Source organism: Amphiprion ocellaris, chromosome 7 (assembly GCF_022539595.1).
Source record: "Amphiprion ocellaris isolate individual 3 ecotype Okinawa chromosome 7, ASM2253959v1, whole genome shotgun sequence".
NCBI lineage: Eukaryota > Metazoa > Chordata > Actinopteri > Pomacentridae > Amphiprion > Amphiprion ocellaris.
In genome coordinates, this window is record NC_072772.1 from 38,218,675 (window position 1) to 38,235,856 (window position 17,182).

Here is a 17,182-nt window from a genome sequence, read left to right on the forward strand (position 1 = left end):
CACAAAAAAAAATCAACCAAAATCCAGTGAAATTCGCTGGATTTTGGTTGATTTTTTTATGAATGTTGTTGAGAAACATTTTAACATTTTTTTTTCCACCAAAAAAATGTTCAACAATTTCCCCAAAATGTTGAAAATGTGGACATCAGAAGTTTCACTGTGAAAATATTTTTTTCCCACATTTTCAAAATTTAAAACAGGTCAATTTTGAGCCGCAGGACGACACGAGGGTTAATAGAACAGAACAAACCAACTGTCTAAAGTTTCTAAAACATGATTTTCTATCCCTGCAGCGATGGTCCTCCTCAAAAGATCCCGAGCTCCAGTTTTCAAAGCAGATCGGCCGTTCTTATTTCTACTGCAACAGGTTCACACAGGTATTTACTTCACATCATACAGATGTTTTCAATGTTTTAGTCTAGAAAAGCACCCTAGTCAGGGTATGCTGTTTGACATTTTAGTTTTAGTATGAAAATAAATAGATCTTTGAATGAGTTGCACTGATCAGACACTACAGAAATACTCAGTGGAGCAGACAGGTTTGAGCTGAGCATCAACAGGTGACCTATCCTTGAGCTCCTGGAGGGTTTTTGTGAACAGAAGCTTTGGAACACGTGTGTGAATTACTCCTGTTGGACCTTCTCTCTCAGAAGTTTAAAAATGAAATTAATAAATAATCTGTTTCTGTTCTGTGATTCATGTTCAGTGGTGAAATAAAAAAACATCCAGGAAACTTTTCTACATTGATGCAACGTTTCCCAGAGCTTCATCTGATGACCTGAAACAGAACTGACCTGCTGATGGAGGACCTGTTGAAGAACCCTAACTCTGTAACTGATGAAGATAAAGAAGAAGGTTTTCCTGTCAGGTGTAATTGATGAAGATGAAGGTTTTCCTGTCAGGTATAATTGATGAAGATGAAGGTTTTCCTGTCAGGTATAATTGATGAAGATGAAGGTTTTCCTGTCAGGTGTAATTGATGAAGATGAAGGTTTTCCTGTCAGGTGTAACTGATGAAGATGAAGGTTTTCCTGTCAGGTATAATTGATGAAGATGAAGGTTTTCCTGTCAGGTGTTACTGATGAAGGTGACGATGGGGGACGACTGGGGGACCCTGACGGGGTGAGCTGGTGTCTTCATTTGCACAACTGACTTCCTCTTGGACGTCCCTTAGTTCTGCCCCTAGTTCTGCTGCTACAGGCCTAGGCTGCTGGAGAACCTCTGTGGATGCACTGAGCCCTTCTCTATCTAGCATTATATACAATGGTATACCATAAATATATGTTCCATTATTGCATTACACTCACTCTGTTTCTCCCTGTGTCCTTTCTCCGAGTGTCCCTGATCCCAGAGCTGGATGCTTCAGATCTGTGGTGGTTCTCCCACCAACTGGCCTAATCTCCATGTGTGGGATGCTGCTGCTGCTGACCTTCCTCCAGCCCACTGCTTCCAGCTGCCCATTTCCATCAATCTACTCTGCATCACCCTCACTACACTTGATTTGCTCGTCTACATATTTTTGAATTTACCACCAGCTATATATGTAGTATATTTAATGCCAGAGCCATACACCATAGCAGTAAACTATAATCAGTTTCCAGCCCAGAGGGATATATGCACAGATTTTTTTAAATACCATGTAGAAGACTATATACAGGAAGATGAGGTATCAGTTCTTGCACATAGATATACAACAGTCCTTTATTACTCCCCAGGTCAGGGGAAATTTCAAGTGTTAGAGCAGCAAAAATCTTTCAGAGCAGCACTAACTACAGTTTACTACAGTAAAGATAATTATAATAACAATAATATATACAAGAATGAAAAATGAATGAATACAGTATTACTACACTATAAGTGACATCAGCATAAAGTGGCTTGTGGAATACATGTAATTGTAAAAGTGCAGAAAATGCCAGCAGTGCAAGGAGTTGTGGAGATTTTCTCAAAACAGGTGAGTCCTGTGAATATGACCAAAATATGAGATAAAACTACCAGAAACATGTACAAAATGACCAAAATATGATTGGTTGATAATGTATCAGTGTTGTTATTGATTATTGATCGGTTGCAGGGACAGAGATTTGTGTCTTGAGTCTCTGCTGTCATCTAATCTCTCTCATGTAAGATCATGTCACAGGAGGGGGCGCTACTGGCCTCTTGTGGACACAGGCGGTAACGACACGACATTATTACTAACGGTATAGCTGGCGACATTACAGATGAGCAGCACTTCCTGTTCATCTTCAACGTAAAAGCATCTTTCTTTATTGTACATTTTATGTCAAAAGTATTACTAAGCGATTTAGGTCGATTCATAAGGATCTCTGGTGTAAACCAAGTCGTATTTAACGACAGCTAGCTTCTCCACTTGCTCCAATTACTTTTGTTGTAGTCTGAGTCACGTCCTAACAGGAAATGAATCCACAATGTAGCTAATGACAATCTATAGCTACAACTGTGATGGCAGCGTTAGCGAGCTAGCAGCTAATCAGAAGCTAGTGACAAGCTAACTCCAGCGCTACCAGCAGCGTCTCTTTAAAAGGTGCTGATCACGATATCAGGCTGAAACATTAGACCTGGGACAGGAAACGGAGCTAGAGCTCTGTGTCTTGGAGAGAATTGATTTTAGAACTATGTGTGTTAGGGTATTAGTCCGTGTCATAGCAAACCCTCGTTAGCACTTCCGCTAGCTCGGCTAACACTTCCGGTCACGAATGCATTTGTACATTAGCTATAACGTGTTTATTTTTGAACGTATAGTGACAACAAACACAATTTGAGGGAGTCTACAAGCTAGTGGTCCTTAAATAGATTTTGGTTCATACTGCAGATTCTGCAGAGTCTCACAAAACCACGTTTTAGCATAAACGCATTACGATAGTTTTACGTTGAAACAGGAAGTGCTGCTCCTCTGTAATGTCGCCAGCTTTGCCTCAAATAATAATAATAATAATAATAATAATAATAATAATAATAATAGTGTCGTTACCGCCTGTGTCCGCCAGAGAGCAGTAATGTGTATAGTAAAGATAATTTCACAAGACTTGAAGCCTAAATATGCTTAATTTTCTCTGATGGAAAGAAAACTAATGAATTATTTCTGTTTTTAACATTTCTGGCTGATAATTGAGTCCTTCTGGTGATTATTCTGGTCGTTATAAGTGTGTATGTGTGTGAAATGAGGGCTTTTTATCACTTCTTTAAAATTATTTCTATTTTATATTTCCCACTTTTCTGTGTTTCCTTTATAAATGGACAATATCCGACCTAAACGTGAGATTTATGTTTAAAATACTATGATTTTAGTTTCTGAGCTCAGATGTGAAAATGTGTTTTGTTTTTTATTTATTTAAAAAAAAAAATCTACTGTATGTTTTCCTTTTTTTGATATTTTTCAAATATATCAGTAAAAATTTATAAATTTATAAAGAATAATTGGAGATTGGAGGTTTTTGCATGGATGATTTATATGAAATGTTCTTATCAGTGTTTGGAGTATTTGTGAAATGTTTTAGTAAAATATTGGACTGAAACAGATTTTTATTTTCATTTTGATTCTGAACAGCACAGAATCTGAAAGTGAAATGTAAGAGTTTTTTTGTGTGTGTTTTTCTCTTTGTTAGGCCATAAAACAAGTTTACTCGTGTTGTCGTGGTGTTTTGGGCACTAAAAATGTTTGTTTTTCCACTGACAATAAAGAGTCTAATCTAATGGAACCTGTTCTCTCTGACTGGAGTTCAGGTTTCGTTGAGTCAGTTTACACTCAGAAAGTCCGATTTTGTCAAACCTTGTTCCCACAACAACAACAGGAAGCTGCAGAATTTATGCAACAAAAGCCTTTTTAAAAAAAAAATCCTCTTCCAGCTTCTGTTGGTTTTAATAAAATGATCTTTTAGTATTTCTCTGTGTTTTCCAGCGTTTTGATTTATAAACCAGGAGCTGCTTCACTGAGGAGAGTCTTTTAGTTTTCAGGTAATATGATGGTGAAGAAAATGTGTTACTGCAGTAAAGATTCCACTGAATTATTATTTGATCCATGAACTTGTCATCAGAATCCCTCAGTTCTTCTCCAGTTTGTTGCTGCTGTCGGGTGAACAGGTGAGCTCCAGGTGAACAGGTGATGTCAGCAGCAGGTCAGTCTGTGATTGGAGCAGTAAAACTCATCTACATGAAATTAAATGTTATGCTAATGTAGATGCACTCATGTGACATAAACTGTGAAGTCCACTCTAAACTGTATTAAGGCTTAGAGCCAGGATTTTCAACTTTTGTATCTCTGTGTTCCCCCCGCTGACCTGAGCAGGTGGTACGTTCCACTCAGACACGCCTGACGGGATCAAATCACCAACACACGAGCCACACAGCTCCACTTTATTTAACCCTCACCTAGTTTTATTGATCTTTTCATGGTTTCTTCATCTTTGAATGAATATTTTTGGCACTAAATGTGAACTTTTTGAACGGACTCTGCTCGTCAGATGGAGGAACGTCGGGGAGTTTGTTGGAAGATTCAGGTGAGAGGAAACAGAAGTAGGATGTTAGACAGGACTGATCTGCTGTCCTATCTTCATCAGACACTGATGCTGTGGCTGAAAGTCAGGTCAGATCAGATCAGCAGCACCTGATGTGCATCAAGGAACATCATGGTTCTTGATGCACATCAGGCTCCAGGTGGTTAGAATATACCTGACTTGTTCATTTAAAGTGTTTTCCTCAAAACTCGACCAGCTTCATTAGAGTAAATCGTCATGATGTCGTGGTCAGATAATACCAAAGAGGAGGTTTGTGCTTTCTCTGCTTGAGGCTTAGAGCAGTTAAAAATAACAAATTTGAAGTTCTTACGAATGAATAATTAAGAAAAATCTCATCTGTTGTCAATCATGTTGGCACCGTCTGCAAAGATGAAGGCAGATAGAAGCACAAATGGGTGGTAATCAAGAAACATATTACCAAAAAAGATCACTAGAATAAGCACAGGTTATTTTTTGATGATGTTGAAATCACTTTGTGGAAAAAAAACTCAATTAAATTTTGATGATGCTATGAAAACATGGTAATTTAAGAAAAATAGGAGAAGTACATCTAATGAATCACTGTAACCAAGAACAGAGTTGAGGAGCTTGTATTTTGAGAATTTGTAAGTTTGTGTGTCAATAATTCATGTATGTTAGTATATTGTCCAAAAAGGAATTAAAACGTCACTGTTTGGTATGTCAGTCAGGATTTTGTTTTCCCCCCAATTGTTTTTATTCATCTTTAGGCATGAAAAACAAGGTTTGAACTTTATTTTATTTCAACCCATTTTTCTAAAAAATATATTTACATGTCCACTGAGATGGCCACCATGCATTTTGCTCTAGAAATATGGATTTAACAAACAAATGGATAAAATGATATACAGTGTATTGAACTGTGAAATGTGATGTGAACTATAAAATAAAATAATTGATGCATAAATAATTCAAACAGCATTGAGGGATTCACTCTCCTGTATAGATTCCCAAGTCTCTCAGATGACATATTTTCAAGAACAGCAGCAGTAATAGCCTAATTGTGGTCAATGAATTGTAGTTGAAATATAGCTGGTGATGCATGATGTGCACTTTAGTGGACATGAGATTAATCATAATTGCCTCCCAATATAACATCAATACTTGGAAAATTTTGCAATTGTATAACTCCTTAGATGTTCCTCGATGTCACCATATTTTTCTTTCCTGCAAAGGTCTCTTTTTTTATAGAAGGTTTGAACAAAAGAAAATGAGCTACTTGGTGTTTCTGGCTGCCTGCCGGCCATCTTGGTTTGACTCTTTTTTTTTAAAAAAGAATTTGCAATGGCTAGCCAATCACTGGCAGTGGAAGAAATGATGCAATAGGATCCACTGTAGTGGCTGATGTCCAACTATGCCATCAAAACTCATGCACATACAAGAAAACAGCTTTAGAAGAGCTGCACACTGTCATGACCTCTATGCATGAAAGGGTTAAAGGCATCAATAATGAACACAACACAAATAAATTGCTATCATATTACAATTCTGCATAATACACAGTGGAGAATCACAGTGATATTGTAATAATTGAAGGTATTTTTCTGCTGTTCTATCAAAAGTTGTCAGGAGAGGCAAAGAATTCTAAGCTAAATAGTTACAGAGAAGAGGGGGAGAAATAAACTGATTTCAGAATGACGGAATGAGATCTATAACGAATGAAACACGGGTTTCAGGTAGTTTAGCTCCGCCCACTAAGACTGTCTCCGCCTGTCTTCTCTAACGTCCGCAGTTGAGACATGAACTCTGACTTGGTGACACTCAGACTCCCACTGGACTTTCCATTCAATTTACACATTTCTTCATATATGTATAAACACACACACACACACACACACACACACACACACACACACGCACACACACACACACACACACACACACACACACACACACACACACACACACAGATAAAACTACCAGAAATACATATATATATATAATATGACCAACATATGACAAAAAAACTACCAGAAATATGAATAAAATGACCAAAATATGAGATGAAACTACCAGAAATATGTTCAAAATGACCAAAATATGAGATGAAACTACCATAAATATGAACAAAATGACCAAAATATGAGCTAAAACTACCAGAAATATGTAGAAAATGACCAAAATATGATTGGTTGATAATGTATCAGTGTTATTATTGATTATTGATGGGTTGCAGGGACAGAGATTTGTGTCTGAGTCTCTGCTGCCATCTATTGGTCCATCAACAACATGACTTTTCCCAGATTTAATCCCAGAGTCCTGACTTGTTAGTAGAATGATGAAGAGGTCAGAGGTCACAGCATGCAGTGTAAAAGTTCCAGAGAAGACATTAACTGCAGATTGTAAATTTGTAATAGTTTCTACATCATGACAAGTTGTTTTGATCATAGAGTTAAATACCAGATTGTTGAGTTACTAAATGACTGAATGTTGTGTTCCTTTGTAGACACTCTGGAAGTTGTCATGTGGAAATGATGAACTGAGGCATAAAACTGTTGAAATTTAACTTATTTTTCTGAAAACATTTCTGGTTGTTCATAATGTTTTGTCAAAAGATAATTCCTCAAATGTGAACATTTTCAAAATGTGCTTTTTGCACTAAAACAAATGGAATAATTAGGAGTTGTGGTTATTTATAGGTTATTATGCTGTGGTTTTACTGGAGATCAGACTGGGCTGAATGTGGAACCTGGACTAGAATCAGTCTGACGTCCTGCTGCAGGGCTTTGAGGTAAAAGATTCACACTAAGTTGGATGATGAAAAGATGTTGAAAATATTAGGTCCACGTGACCACCACTGTTTCTCTCCCTGCTCAGATTTAGTTGCATGTTCTAGCTGGTGAAAGGTCAAAACTTCTACAAGCTTTGACAAAGTAAATGAGTACAAAATGAATCAATCAGTAACCTGCAGCTCTAGCTTCCTACACGCTAAATGAGACTCCTAATACGTAGACGACGACTCATCTGCATTCCAGTATCCTCACTACCAAACTGTCCAGCAGCCAGAGAAAGATGAGCCAGTAGATGGAATGTCAAAGAATACCTGGATGTCCCTCTGTTTGGATTGGGAAGTATCCCAGCATGCTTTTCTGGCCATCCTGACCCACAATCCTTTGCAGTTACTTTGAGCATGAGTATAGACAAGCTGGATCTGCTGACAGATGACGGGTCATTTTCCACCACAGGAAGTTTAAAATGCATTATTCTGATGAAGCAGCATGTCCCAGCTGTACTCATGCTGAATAAAACACAACGGACCATGGGCTGTACTGAAAGTAAAAAGGATGAAGAACTGCATCAAACCTGCTTTCTGTGATTCTGTTTTATTTTATCACCAGTAGGTTCCACTTCCAGGGTAACAGATGACATTTGTATGTATATATATATATATATATATATATATATATATATATATATATATATATATATATATATATATATATATATATATATATATATATATATATATATATATATATATATATATATATATATATATATATATATATATATATATATATATCAGTTTATGAGATTATGGTAATGCAGTGGACTTATATTTCTGCCATTTGGCTTCAGGTGTGTCTGATTAAACCCTCCATCACCGGTAGATGACTCTAGATATCAGGTGACTCCGTGCACGCCTCATTCTGCTCTGAGGGTTAGTGAATAGAAGTCCAACATGGACTCAATAATTATCACTATTATTGTTGCTAAAGGTACTGCATAGGTGTAAACATTATTTATTTAGCAAGAGATAGTACTTCTGTATCCTAAGAAAGTACCAGAAATGTGCAGAAAGTAGCTTTAAATGCATTTTTGAAGAGAAACAACAGTGTATACTGTACAATGGAATGGAAAACTACAACACTTCCTGGTCTCTAAGGCCTCCTTAATCCATGGTTTGTGTTTGTTGGTCTCTGATGTTAAATCCTCCCCCTGTCCCAGTCCATGATGTGCTTGTTTCTTTTACAGTGGTCCCTGATGGCTGATTTTTTTGTTTGCTTCATCTGCTTTTTCTTTTTATCTTCTTGTGAGTCGTCCAGCTGTTTCCTTTATTCTGTCTGCTGTTCCTTTCTTCTTGTGTTGAATGATCTTCCAGTTTCTCCAGTGTATGTTTTATCACATGATTTACACGGAGTTTCATATATGATGCTGCATTTTTTGTCTTTTGGATGGACTAATAGCTGCTGCAGTTTTCTATGTGGTTCTACTGCTGTGTTGATGTTGTGTTTTCTCATTATGGGATGTATGGGTTCTGTTGTCCCTCAGATATATGGAATGCTGATTATGTCTTCATTTTTATTGTCTGGTTTTTGTGTATGTTTTGTTTTTGTTTGTTTTAGTTTTTTCTCTTTGTTTTTGGCTTGTTGTTTTCCTTTGTTTATGGCCCATATGGGATATTGGTAGTGTGTGAGTGAGTTCTGATGTCTTTTTCCTCCTCCTTTCTGTCTTTATCATCGGTTATGATGCTGGTCTGTTCTAATAGTGTTCTAACTGGTAGTTTGTGTTCTGTGGATGTTCTGATGTCCAGAGGAGGTTCTGGTCCGTTCTAATAGTGTTCTAACTGGTAGTTTGTGTTCTGTGGATGTTCTGATGTCCAGAGGAGGTTCTGGTCCGTTCTAATAGTGTTCTAACTGGTAGTTTGTGTTCTGTGGGTGTTCTGATGTCCAGAGGAGGTTCTGGTCCGTTCTAATAGTGTTCTAACTGGTAGTTTGTGTTCTGTGGGTGTTCTGATGTCCAGAGGAGGTTCTGGTCCGTGTGTTTGGGTTTCCTGTAAACTGTTATTTTGATGCTGCTGTCTTCTCTGTGGTGAATGTTCATGTCCAGGAATGAAATGGTCCGGTTTATTTCCTCTTCGTGTGTGGATTGTATGTTTCCCGTGTCGTCCATGTTGTTCAGATGATCAGTGAGTTCTTGTGTGTGTCCAGATTTTATTATTTCCAGGATGTCGTGGACGTATCTTCTCCAGAGTGTGGGTCTGCAGAGCGGGGATGGCTTTGGTTTCCAGGTCCTCCATGAAAAAGTTACTCATTATGGCTGAAAGTGGATCTTTTTTTCAACTTTATTTTACCAGGTAAGATCAGATGAGAACAGTTTCTCCTTTACAATGATGACCTGGCCAGATGTGTCATTGCTAAACCTGGTTTCTGACTGTAGATTATTCCTTTCAACTGAAAATAGGTGGATTTGGCAATAAACCGGAGTAATGTGATGATGTCGTCTACTGGGAGGTTTGTGTGTTTTTTCAGTGTCCTGTCCTTCATGAGTCGTTCCTGTACGATGTGTAATGTGACGTCTACGGGGTTTTAGTGATGAATGAAACTACGTCATGTCATATGAATATCTCCTCTTTTTCTACTGTGATATGGTTTAGTTCTTGTCCAGTTGTTTGGAGTTCTTGCAGTGATGTTGTGATGTACCAAGGAGGGGTTTGATGATTTCTACCAGAGCTTTATAAAGGTTGTAGGTGACTGATCTGATGCTGTCCACTATGGGGTGCAGTGCAGTGTCTTTTTGTGTATTTTGGGTGTTCCATAAATCTGGGGGGGGGTAACATTGGCTGTGGGTATCAGATGGTTTTATGCTTCCTGTGGTATCTGTTTGGTTTCTAGTAGGGGTTTTAACACAGTTTTTAGGGTCCTTTGCTTTTGTTCTATGGGATGTTTTTTTTCCAGTATTTCATTAAATTATCTGCTACAGAGAGAAAAGGAATAAAAGGAGACAGAAATGAGGGCAATTAAACAATTTACAATATTGTGCAAAATACCTCAAAACAAGATAAAAAACTGACTCGAAATTCTTTGAAAAGACTAAAGAAAATCTAAATTTTCCAAAACAACTTAAAATATTGTACAAAATTCCTCAACATAAAAACTGACTTGAAATTGTATGAAATGACTTAAAAGCTCAAAATTTGTCCAAAACAAGTTAAAATATTTGTCTCATAATCAAAATGTATCATGACCTGCTCAAAATGATAAAAACTGACTTGAAAATGTCTGAAATGACTTAAAAGGTTAAAATTCAACCAAAATGACTTAGAATTTGCCCAAAACTAATTAAAGTTCTGCACAAAATCACTGGAAACTTCAGTCTTGACTCATAATGTGTCCAAATGCATAAAGTTCCTGCTGTTGGGCCTGAATTTTAATACAGGTGTAACCAGGTGGTAAACAGAGGCAAGTAAATATCCTGAAAACCACTGAAATCCCTGTTTGTGACTCTTCTGCTGATTGTCGTTTTGGACAGCAGGGGGCGTATTGTTATTGTTGTATTGGGGGTAGTTTTGAGGTCAAAGGGCAAGATACTGGAAGTGGTGGGAACAGAACAAAGGGTTACTGGTTACTGTGGGACAGTAAGAAAATGTAAATAATACCGTGCTATGAAAGACTGAATTATGAAATATAGTGACAGGGTGGTAAATTGTTTGTTATTTGCATTAAAAATCCACTTTATGTCCGTGTACTGTGCTGAGGAGCACCGACAGTTAGAGCAGTGGTTCTCAACCTGTTTGGCTTGGAGCCCCCCCTATAAGCTGCACTCCAGCCCCCAGCGGGCGTAACTCCATCTTTAGCAGAGAAACGAAGCTCCAGCAGTGTTTGTCCATCATACATGAGCAGCGACTTGATTTGTTGAGTGCCGAGGGTGAACTACAATAAAATCATCAACAAAACTGACAGTGAGAGACAAGCTGCCACACACACTGGCACCATCTTGACCCAAGCTGATCAATCATGATGTTCTTAGTTCCATGAAATATGAATGTATTATTATATGCATTGTGTTTTTGTGTTGGTTAATGATGAGATATTTCTAACTGCTTTTGTGTTACTGCAGTATGTGTTTAGAACAGAGGCTTATAGAGGGCAGTGTGGTAACTGTGGGTTTTATTTGCCCACTAGGTGCCACAGCCGTATGTTTCTGTTTTTAGTACTATTTCTGGTGCTGTTTCTCATATTTCTACTAATGTGTTGCGCCATAGGTTTTTGTGAAACACAATTCATTGTATAAATTCTATTAGATGTAAATAACTTGGAAAACAAAGAACCCCCACAAATTTAATTTGAAGTATTGGTTTCTGATTTAACCCGGCTTCAAATCTAATGTTAGATTCAGTGTTAAATCCACAAACAGAGAGACTTTTGGTGACTTTTCAGAGTGTATTTTAACATAAACTCAGACTTTTGATGACTTTTCTGTTTGTATTTTAACATAAACTGAGACTTTTGATAGGGCTGGGTGATAAATCAATTTTATCGATTAATTCGAGTTTGTACTTAATGTCGATTTTGTTAGAAGGTTTTTATATTATCATTAATAGTTATGCTTAATAGCTATGGTATGAACTGTTACACTGTTACACATGATGTTTTTAGTACATAAGCTTACTGAAACCTGTACCTATTGTTTCAATGCATTTACCACCCCCACTGTATTTTACTGTATTTTTCCACACACACAGACCACACCTCACATTCACACCCACTCGCATATCATTAACTTGTGAACCCAACTGTATCAATAAAGGACGGCAGGGACCACCTCTTGGTAGCTCACACGAGACGTGTCATGTTGCACTGTGCGTGGGTTACCCTTTGTTAGAAGAAAACTGTATATAATGTACATAGTTGTCACACTCAGTATGTTTTTCATGTCTCTGTAGGCTCTTATTCAGTAGCTCCTATTCAGCAATTTTCCACTGTGATTATGACCTATATTTTGTTTTTCTTGTGACTATCTAAATGTTCTTACACGATGTGCTGAACTATCTTCTCTTCAAGGTTGTACACGAAGTGCTGAACTATCTAAAATGTTCTTACTATCTCATGATGACATGCTGAACTATTTCATGATGACATACATGCATTGACCATGAGCAACACACACACACTCACGAGCAACGCACACACACACACTCATACACGTGCTTGATGTAACTTTATAAATAAAGGGACAAGGAACTGCTTCAGCGCGTCTCTGCTACAGCGTTGTCTGAGCAGGGTGCCCTTTGTACAAAGCAGAACCGGTGTTGTCTCTCACTTCTTTGATTCCGATCCACAGGTTGGGAGCGGAGAATCTCCTGACACCCTTGCTGAAAGTAAAAAGAAGCCACGTGTTGTTCATTACAGCGAGCGGTCCCTGGTTGGAGAGCCTTCCTCTCTAACAGATTTGTTTTTATGAAAATCGATTTTCTCATCAACATCCGCCACCAGCGCCTGCCTGCTGGGCTCCTGTAGTTCAGAGTGCGCCCACTGCGGGCTGCAGCTCATTTGCATTAAGTAGACTGGACTCCGGCGTGAGGAGATTAGGTAGGGGGCAAAAAAAAAAATTGGGTGAATCGGGATTTTTTTGTGAAAAAATCAGAGATTTTTTTTTAAGGCCATATCGCCCAGCCCTAACTTTTGATGACTTTTCTGTTTGTATTTTAACATAAATTCAGGCTTTTGGTGACTTTTCAGAGCATATTTTAACATAAACTCAGACTTTTATTGACTTTTCAGAGCATATTTTAACATAAACTCAGACTGTTATTGACTTTTCAGAGCGTATTGTAACATAAACTTAGACTTTTATTGACTCTTCAGAGCGTATTTTAACATAAACTCAGACTTCTATTGGCTTTTCAGAGCGTATTTTAACATTCGGAGCTCTAACTCAGACTTTCCTCTCTTCTCCAGCATTAAAACCTTGTCTGCAGAGAGAAAAGAACGACTCCGTTTTTTGCCAGACTGGAGGATGTTGGAGGGAGTCTGTTAATCTCTCTGGACCTGACATTTGAAAACCTCCACCTCTCCTCACCCTCCCAGCCCACTGATGTGAGGAAATCCAGCTCTGAACAGACTGAACTCCTAAATCCCTCCTGGAAGCTTCACCCTGAACAGACAACTGCAACGCCGTGGTAACGGGCAGATTACAGGTAACAGGTGTAAACTGTTAGTAACACTCAGAGTCACGTGATGCTGCTCCGTTTATGTAGCGAGGCAGAAAATAAGGACGGGAAGCCGCCACATTTAACAGATCAGAGTTTCCACAGACCAACAGTTCACTCTATTTATGCACTCTGAGAGGAAATTTATCGCTTATTTCTGTCAACCAAACTGGGTCAACATCATAATGTAGCATCAACTTCACATCACATGGAATTTACACTGGAATTTATAAAGAAGCTGAGAGAAAACTGAATTCAAGTCGAGCTAACTTAACCTTCCTGTTGTCTTCATTTACAGGCACCAAAAAATATTGTTACCTTGTCTGAAAAAAAATCAGCAAAAAAAATCCCCAAATTTCTGAAAATTTTGCAAAACCTTCAGGAAGAAAATTGCAATAACTCCTTAAAAGTTTCCTTTAAAAGTTTTATTCATAAAAAAATTTCCTAAATTTGGCAAGAAAAATCTTGTAAATATATTTAAAAAATGAGTAAAAATCTTCCAAAAAAAATCCTAAAAATATCCAGTGATTTTATATATATATATATATATATATATATATATATATATATATATATATATATATATATATATATATATATATATATATATATATATATATATCAATAAAACTTGTAATATTTTCTTTAAGAGCATTCATAAAAAAATCTGCGAAATTTGCTGGATTTTAGTTGATTTTGTTGTGAATGTTCTGAAGCATTTTAACATTTCCTTTAGCTGTAAACTTTCTGAAAATGAAAAAAAAGATGAAACTTGGTGCAAAATTACTCACAAATTTCTCCTAATGAGATAAAACTTTGACAAACTGACTTGAAATTATCTGAAATTACCCATAATTTGTCCAAAAAGATTAAGAGTTTGTGCAGAAGTGGATTAAAAAGTGAATTCAAATTGAAGTGAATTCAAATTGAGGTATCTCTATTCTTCTATTTGCTTGTTTGGACTCAACAACAATTAAGACAATTTCACCAATTTTACTCAAGATTTGGCAAAAGTTCAACTAAAATAACTGGAAACTTTTCAAAATGAATCCAAATGACTTGATTTGCTCAAAAAAGCGGAATCTTTGTGCAAAATGATCCAAAAACTTTTTCTAATTGACTAAATTGTATAAAATTACCCAAACATTTGCCCAAAAAGATTCAAAATGTATGCAATAAGTTGATGTGATCTTCTTGTTAAGCACATTTAACTTCTAGAATTAGGGTTAGGGTTTTAGGAATCTAACGTTCCTAAAACTGAAACGTTGTCCATCCTCCAGACGGATCTGAAGACCCGACCGGCCTCTGGGGCGGTGTTTGGTGAAGTTATCTCTGGAGGCTGCTGGAGGATAAATGTGGAGATTTGCAGATAGAAGCCAAGAAGATGAACGGAGCTGGAGAGGAAGAAGATCTACAGTGGTGTTCAAAATAATAGCAGTCCCACATCACTTTATCAGGACCGTCAGTGTTGATTTAACTTATTTCTGTAAGTTATACCTTGAAAAAAGAAACGGGGTGCTGGGGGGAGGAGGCGAGCAGGGCCATGCAGAGACCTTTGGAGGGGCAGGTGCTCAAAGTTAAAAGGGGGCACATGGAGCAAGAATTTGAAACATCATACAGAAACATACCTCATAATACAAGGTGCAGCAGTGGCTAAGTCTCAGGACTGCTGATCAGAAGGTCATTAGTTCAAACTCTGACCTGTGATGTAGTGTATGTGAGAAAAATTATTATTTTGAAGCTGAATTTACATCACCATTAGACACTGGACTGTTTAACTGTGGCTACTCTTCCTGGAGTCCTTGCTTTTAAATTTCATACCTTTTCCAGACATGTACTGTAGAGCCACGGATTTGCTCCATGGTGCTGATTCATAATCTGCCCTTTATTATTCGTAGTGCTAATAATAAGTTTAAAAACAATTAAATGATATAGAAATCATGTATTTAAATGTATTTGTACTTTTATTCAGTTTGACTATCCACTTTGCACAAGACAGCAAGGTTCTAAAAGTTTTATATTTTATATTTAGGCATATTATATTTAATTTGTCTATATATACAAATGTTATAAACAAGTACTGATATCTTTAAATGAGAGGTTGAGAAAATCACAATTCAAGTTCTTCTAATTATTATTGTATTCATACTGCAATAGTCCAAAATTATGTGAAAATGCATGTACGTAGTTTCAGTGAAATAACATAACCTCTGTCTCATTGCCTCTAGAAACAGGAAACACACTGCAACTCACTGACAGTAAAATAATACATCTCTCTGATGCACTTTGCCCATGACAACAGAAACATACAGAAACAAAAAGAAGCCTGGCAGACTTTATCCTCTCAGCAGCTGTGTGGTTAACTAGCGGCTAGAACTGATGACAGGTGTGTGTTAGAGTCAGACACACACACACAGGATGCTCACTTCATCAGTCATCTTGCAAAAATACACCGTACATAAACGAATCCCGCTGCAGAACCTCCTCTCCATCAGGACCATCAGTTGTTGATGTCCTCCCTCGGGTCTCCGGTTTCTGACTAGCGGCGCTAGCGCAGAGCTACAGGGAACATCTGGACCCCTCAGAGCAGCGAGGGACGTCTACGTATATCAACGTGACCGACCGGACGGTAGATCCTGAATTATTTCTTAGTTTTGTTTTATTTATTATTTTGGTCCTCAGAGACTTTTACACACACACACACACACACACACACACACACACACACACACACACACACACAACCACCCACACACCACACACACACACACACACACCACATTACAAATAAAAACAAAATTAAATAGAATTTAAAAAAACAACTTTGACAACAGGCACTTTGGGCATCAAGGAGCAAAGGGGCAGGGTGCTTCGGCCCGCCTCCGCCTCCCCCCACCCCCTCCGCCTCCACCTCCCCCTGCTGAAGAAATACCATAATCTTGGGATTAATCAAAAATAAAACCCTAACTCTATGATATACAAGAACTGTCGACCTCACCTGTTGTCTAAACGGGAAAAACGACAGTATTTCAACCCCAACTTAATTATTGACAAAACAATATAGAAAACAGCGGCGGACTACTTCCAGCTGCGGAGGGACACCCTTTTCCAGCTAGCTGCAATCTGACGCAGTGACGCAGCAGAGTGCAACTGACCAGGGCGGAGGGATACGTCATTCTGCTGGGAGAAGAGACACAGCGAGGAGGTAAGTTATCTTCTGAAAGTGCTTTTGAGTTTTTGTTGATAAAATTTAATAACAATGGCAGTTTCTTCTGTGATAAAATGGAATAAAATCAGCACATTGACAGAGCTTTGCGAATATGACTACATTTCCGTGTTTTTCTCTATGCTAATCCTTAATCAAAGTTTGAAATGGCGCATTAGTAAACTACACCACTGTTGTCAATGGCGGACATTTTAGTTGAGGGGCGTTCATTTAGGTTAGAAATGCTTCCAACGAGACAGGAGCAATAAAAAAAAACTTTGGAATTCAACATTTGCCTGCAAGCAACTTCTGGCTAACGTTACCCTTTTGTTAGCTAGCTAGTTTGCACACAGTTAAAGTTGTGCCGGTTGCCCGCGAAACTGGAGCCCCCCTCCCCTCCCTCCCTCCCCTCCCCTCCCCTCCCCGGATCAAAAGGGCCGCTATTTATTTGTCCATCTGCACGGTAAGTTTTTAACTTGTGAAATAACAAGT

General features: G+C 37.9%; 1 protein-coding gene and 2 long non-coding RNA genes across 3 annotated transcripts in view; all 3 read left to right on the plus strand.

The window, feature by feature from the left end:
* The window catches only part of LOC129349231 (probable serpin E3), a 19,859-nt gene extending 15,958 nt beyond the window's left edge, over window positions 1-3,901 (plus strand). Inside the window, exon 11 of the mRNA XM_055011895.1 lies at window positions 294-3,901. Coding sequence (XP_054867870.1) covers window positions 294-472 — 179 coding nt within the window. The 3' untranslated portion in view covers window positions 473-3,901. The remainder of the gene's footprint in view (window positions 1-293) is intronic.
* Window positions 3,902-9,332: 5,431 nt separating this feature from the next.
* Window positions 9,333-13,479, plus strand: LOC129349350 (uncharacterized). The gene is made up of 2 exons (XR_008602333.1): window positions 9,333-9,630; window positions 13,235-13,479. It is a non-coding gene; the product is annotated as an uncharacterized LOC129349350 (long non-coding RNA).
* Window positions 13,480-14,789: 1,310 nt separating this feature from the next.
* On the plus strand, window positions 14,790-16,804 carry LOC129349363 (uncharacterized). Its single transcript, XR_008602344.1, has 2 exons — window positions 14,790-14,971; window positions 16,550-16,804. It is a non-coding gene; the product is annotated as an uncharacterized LOC129349363 (long non-coding RNA).
* Window positions 16,805-17,182: the final 378 nt, after the last annotated feature.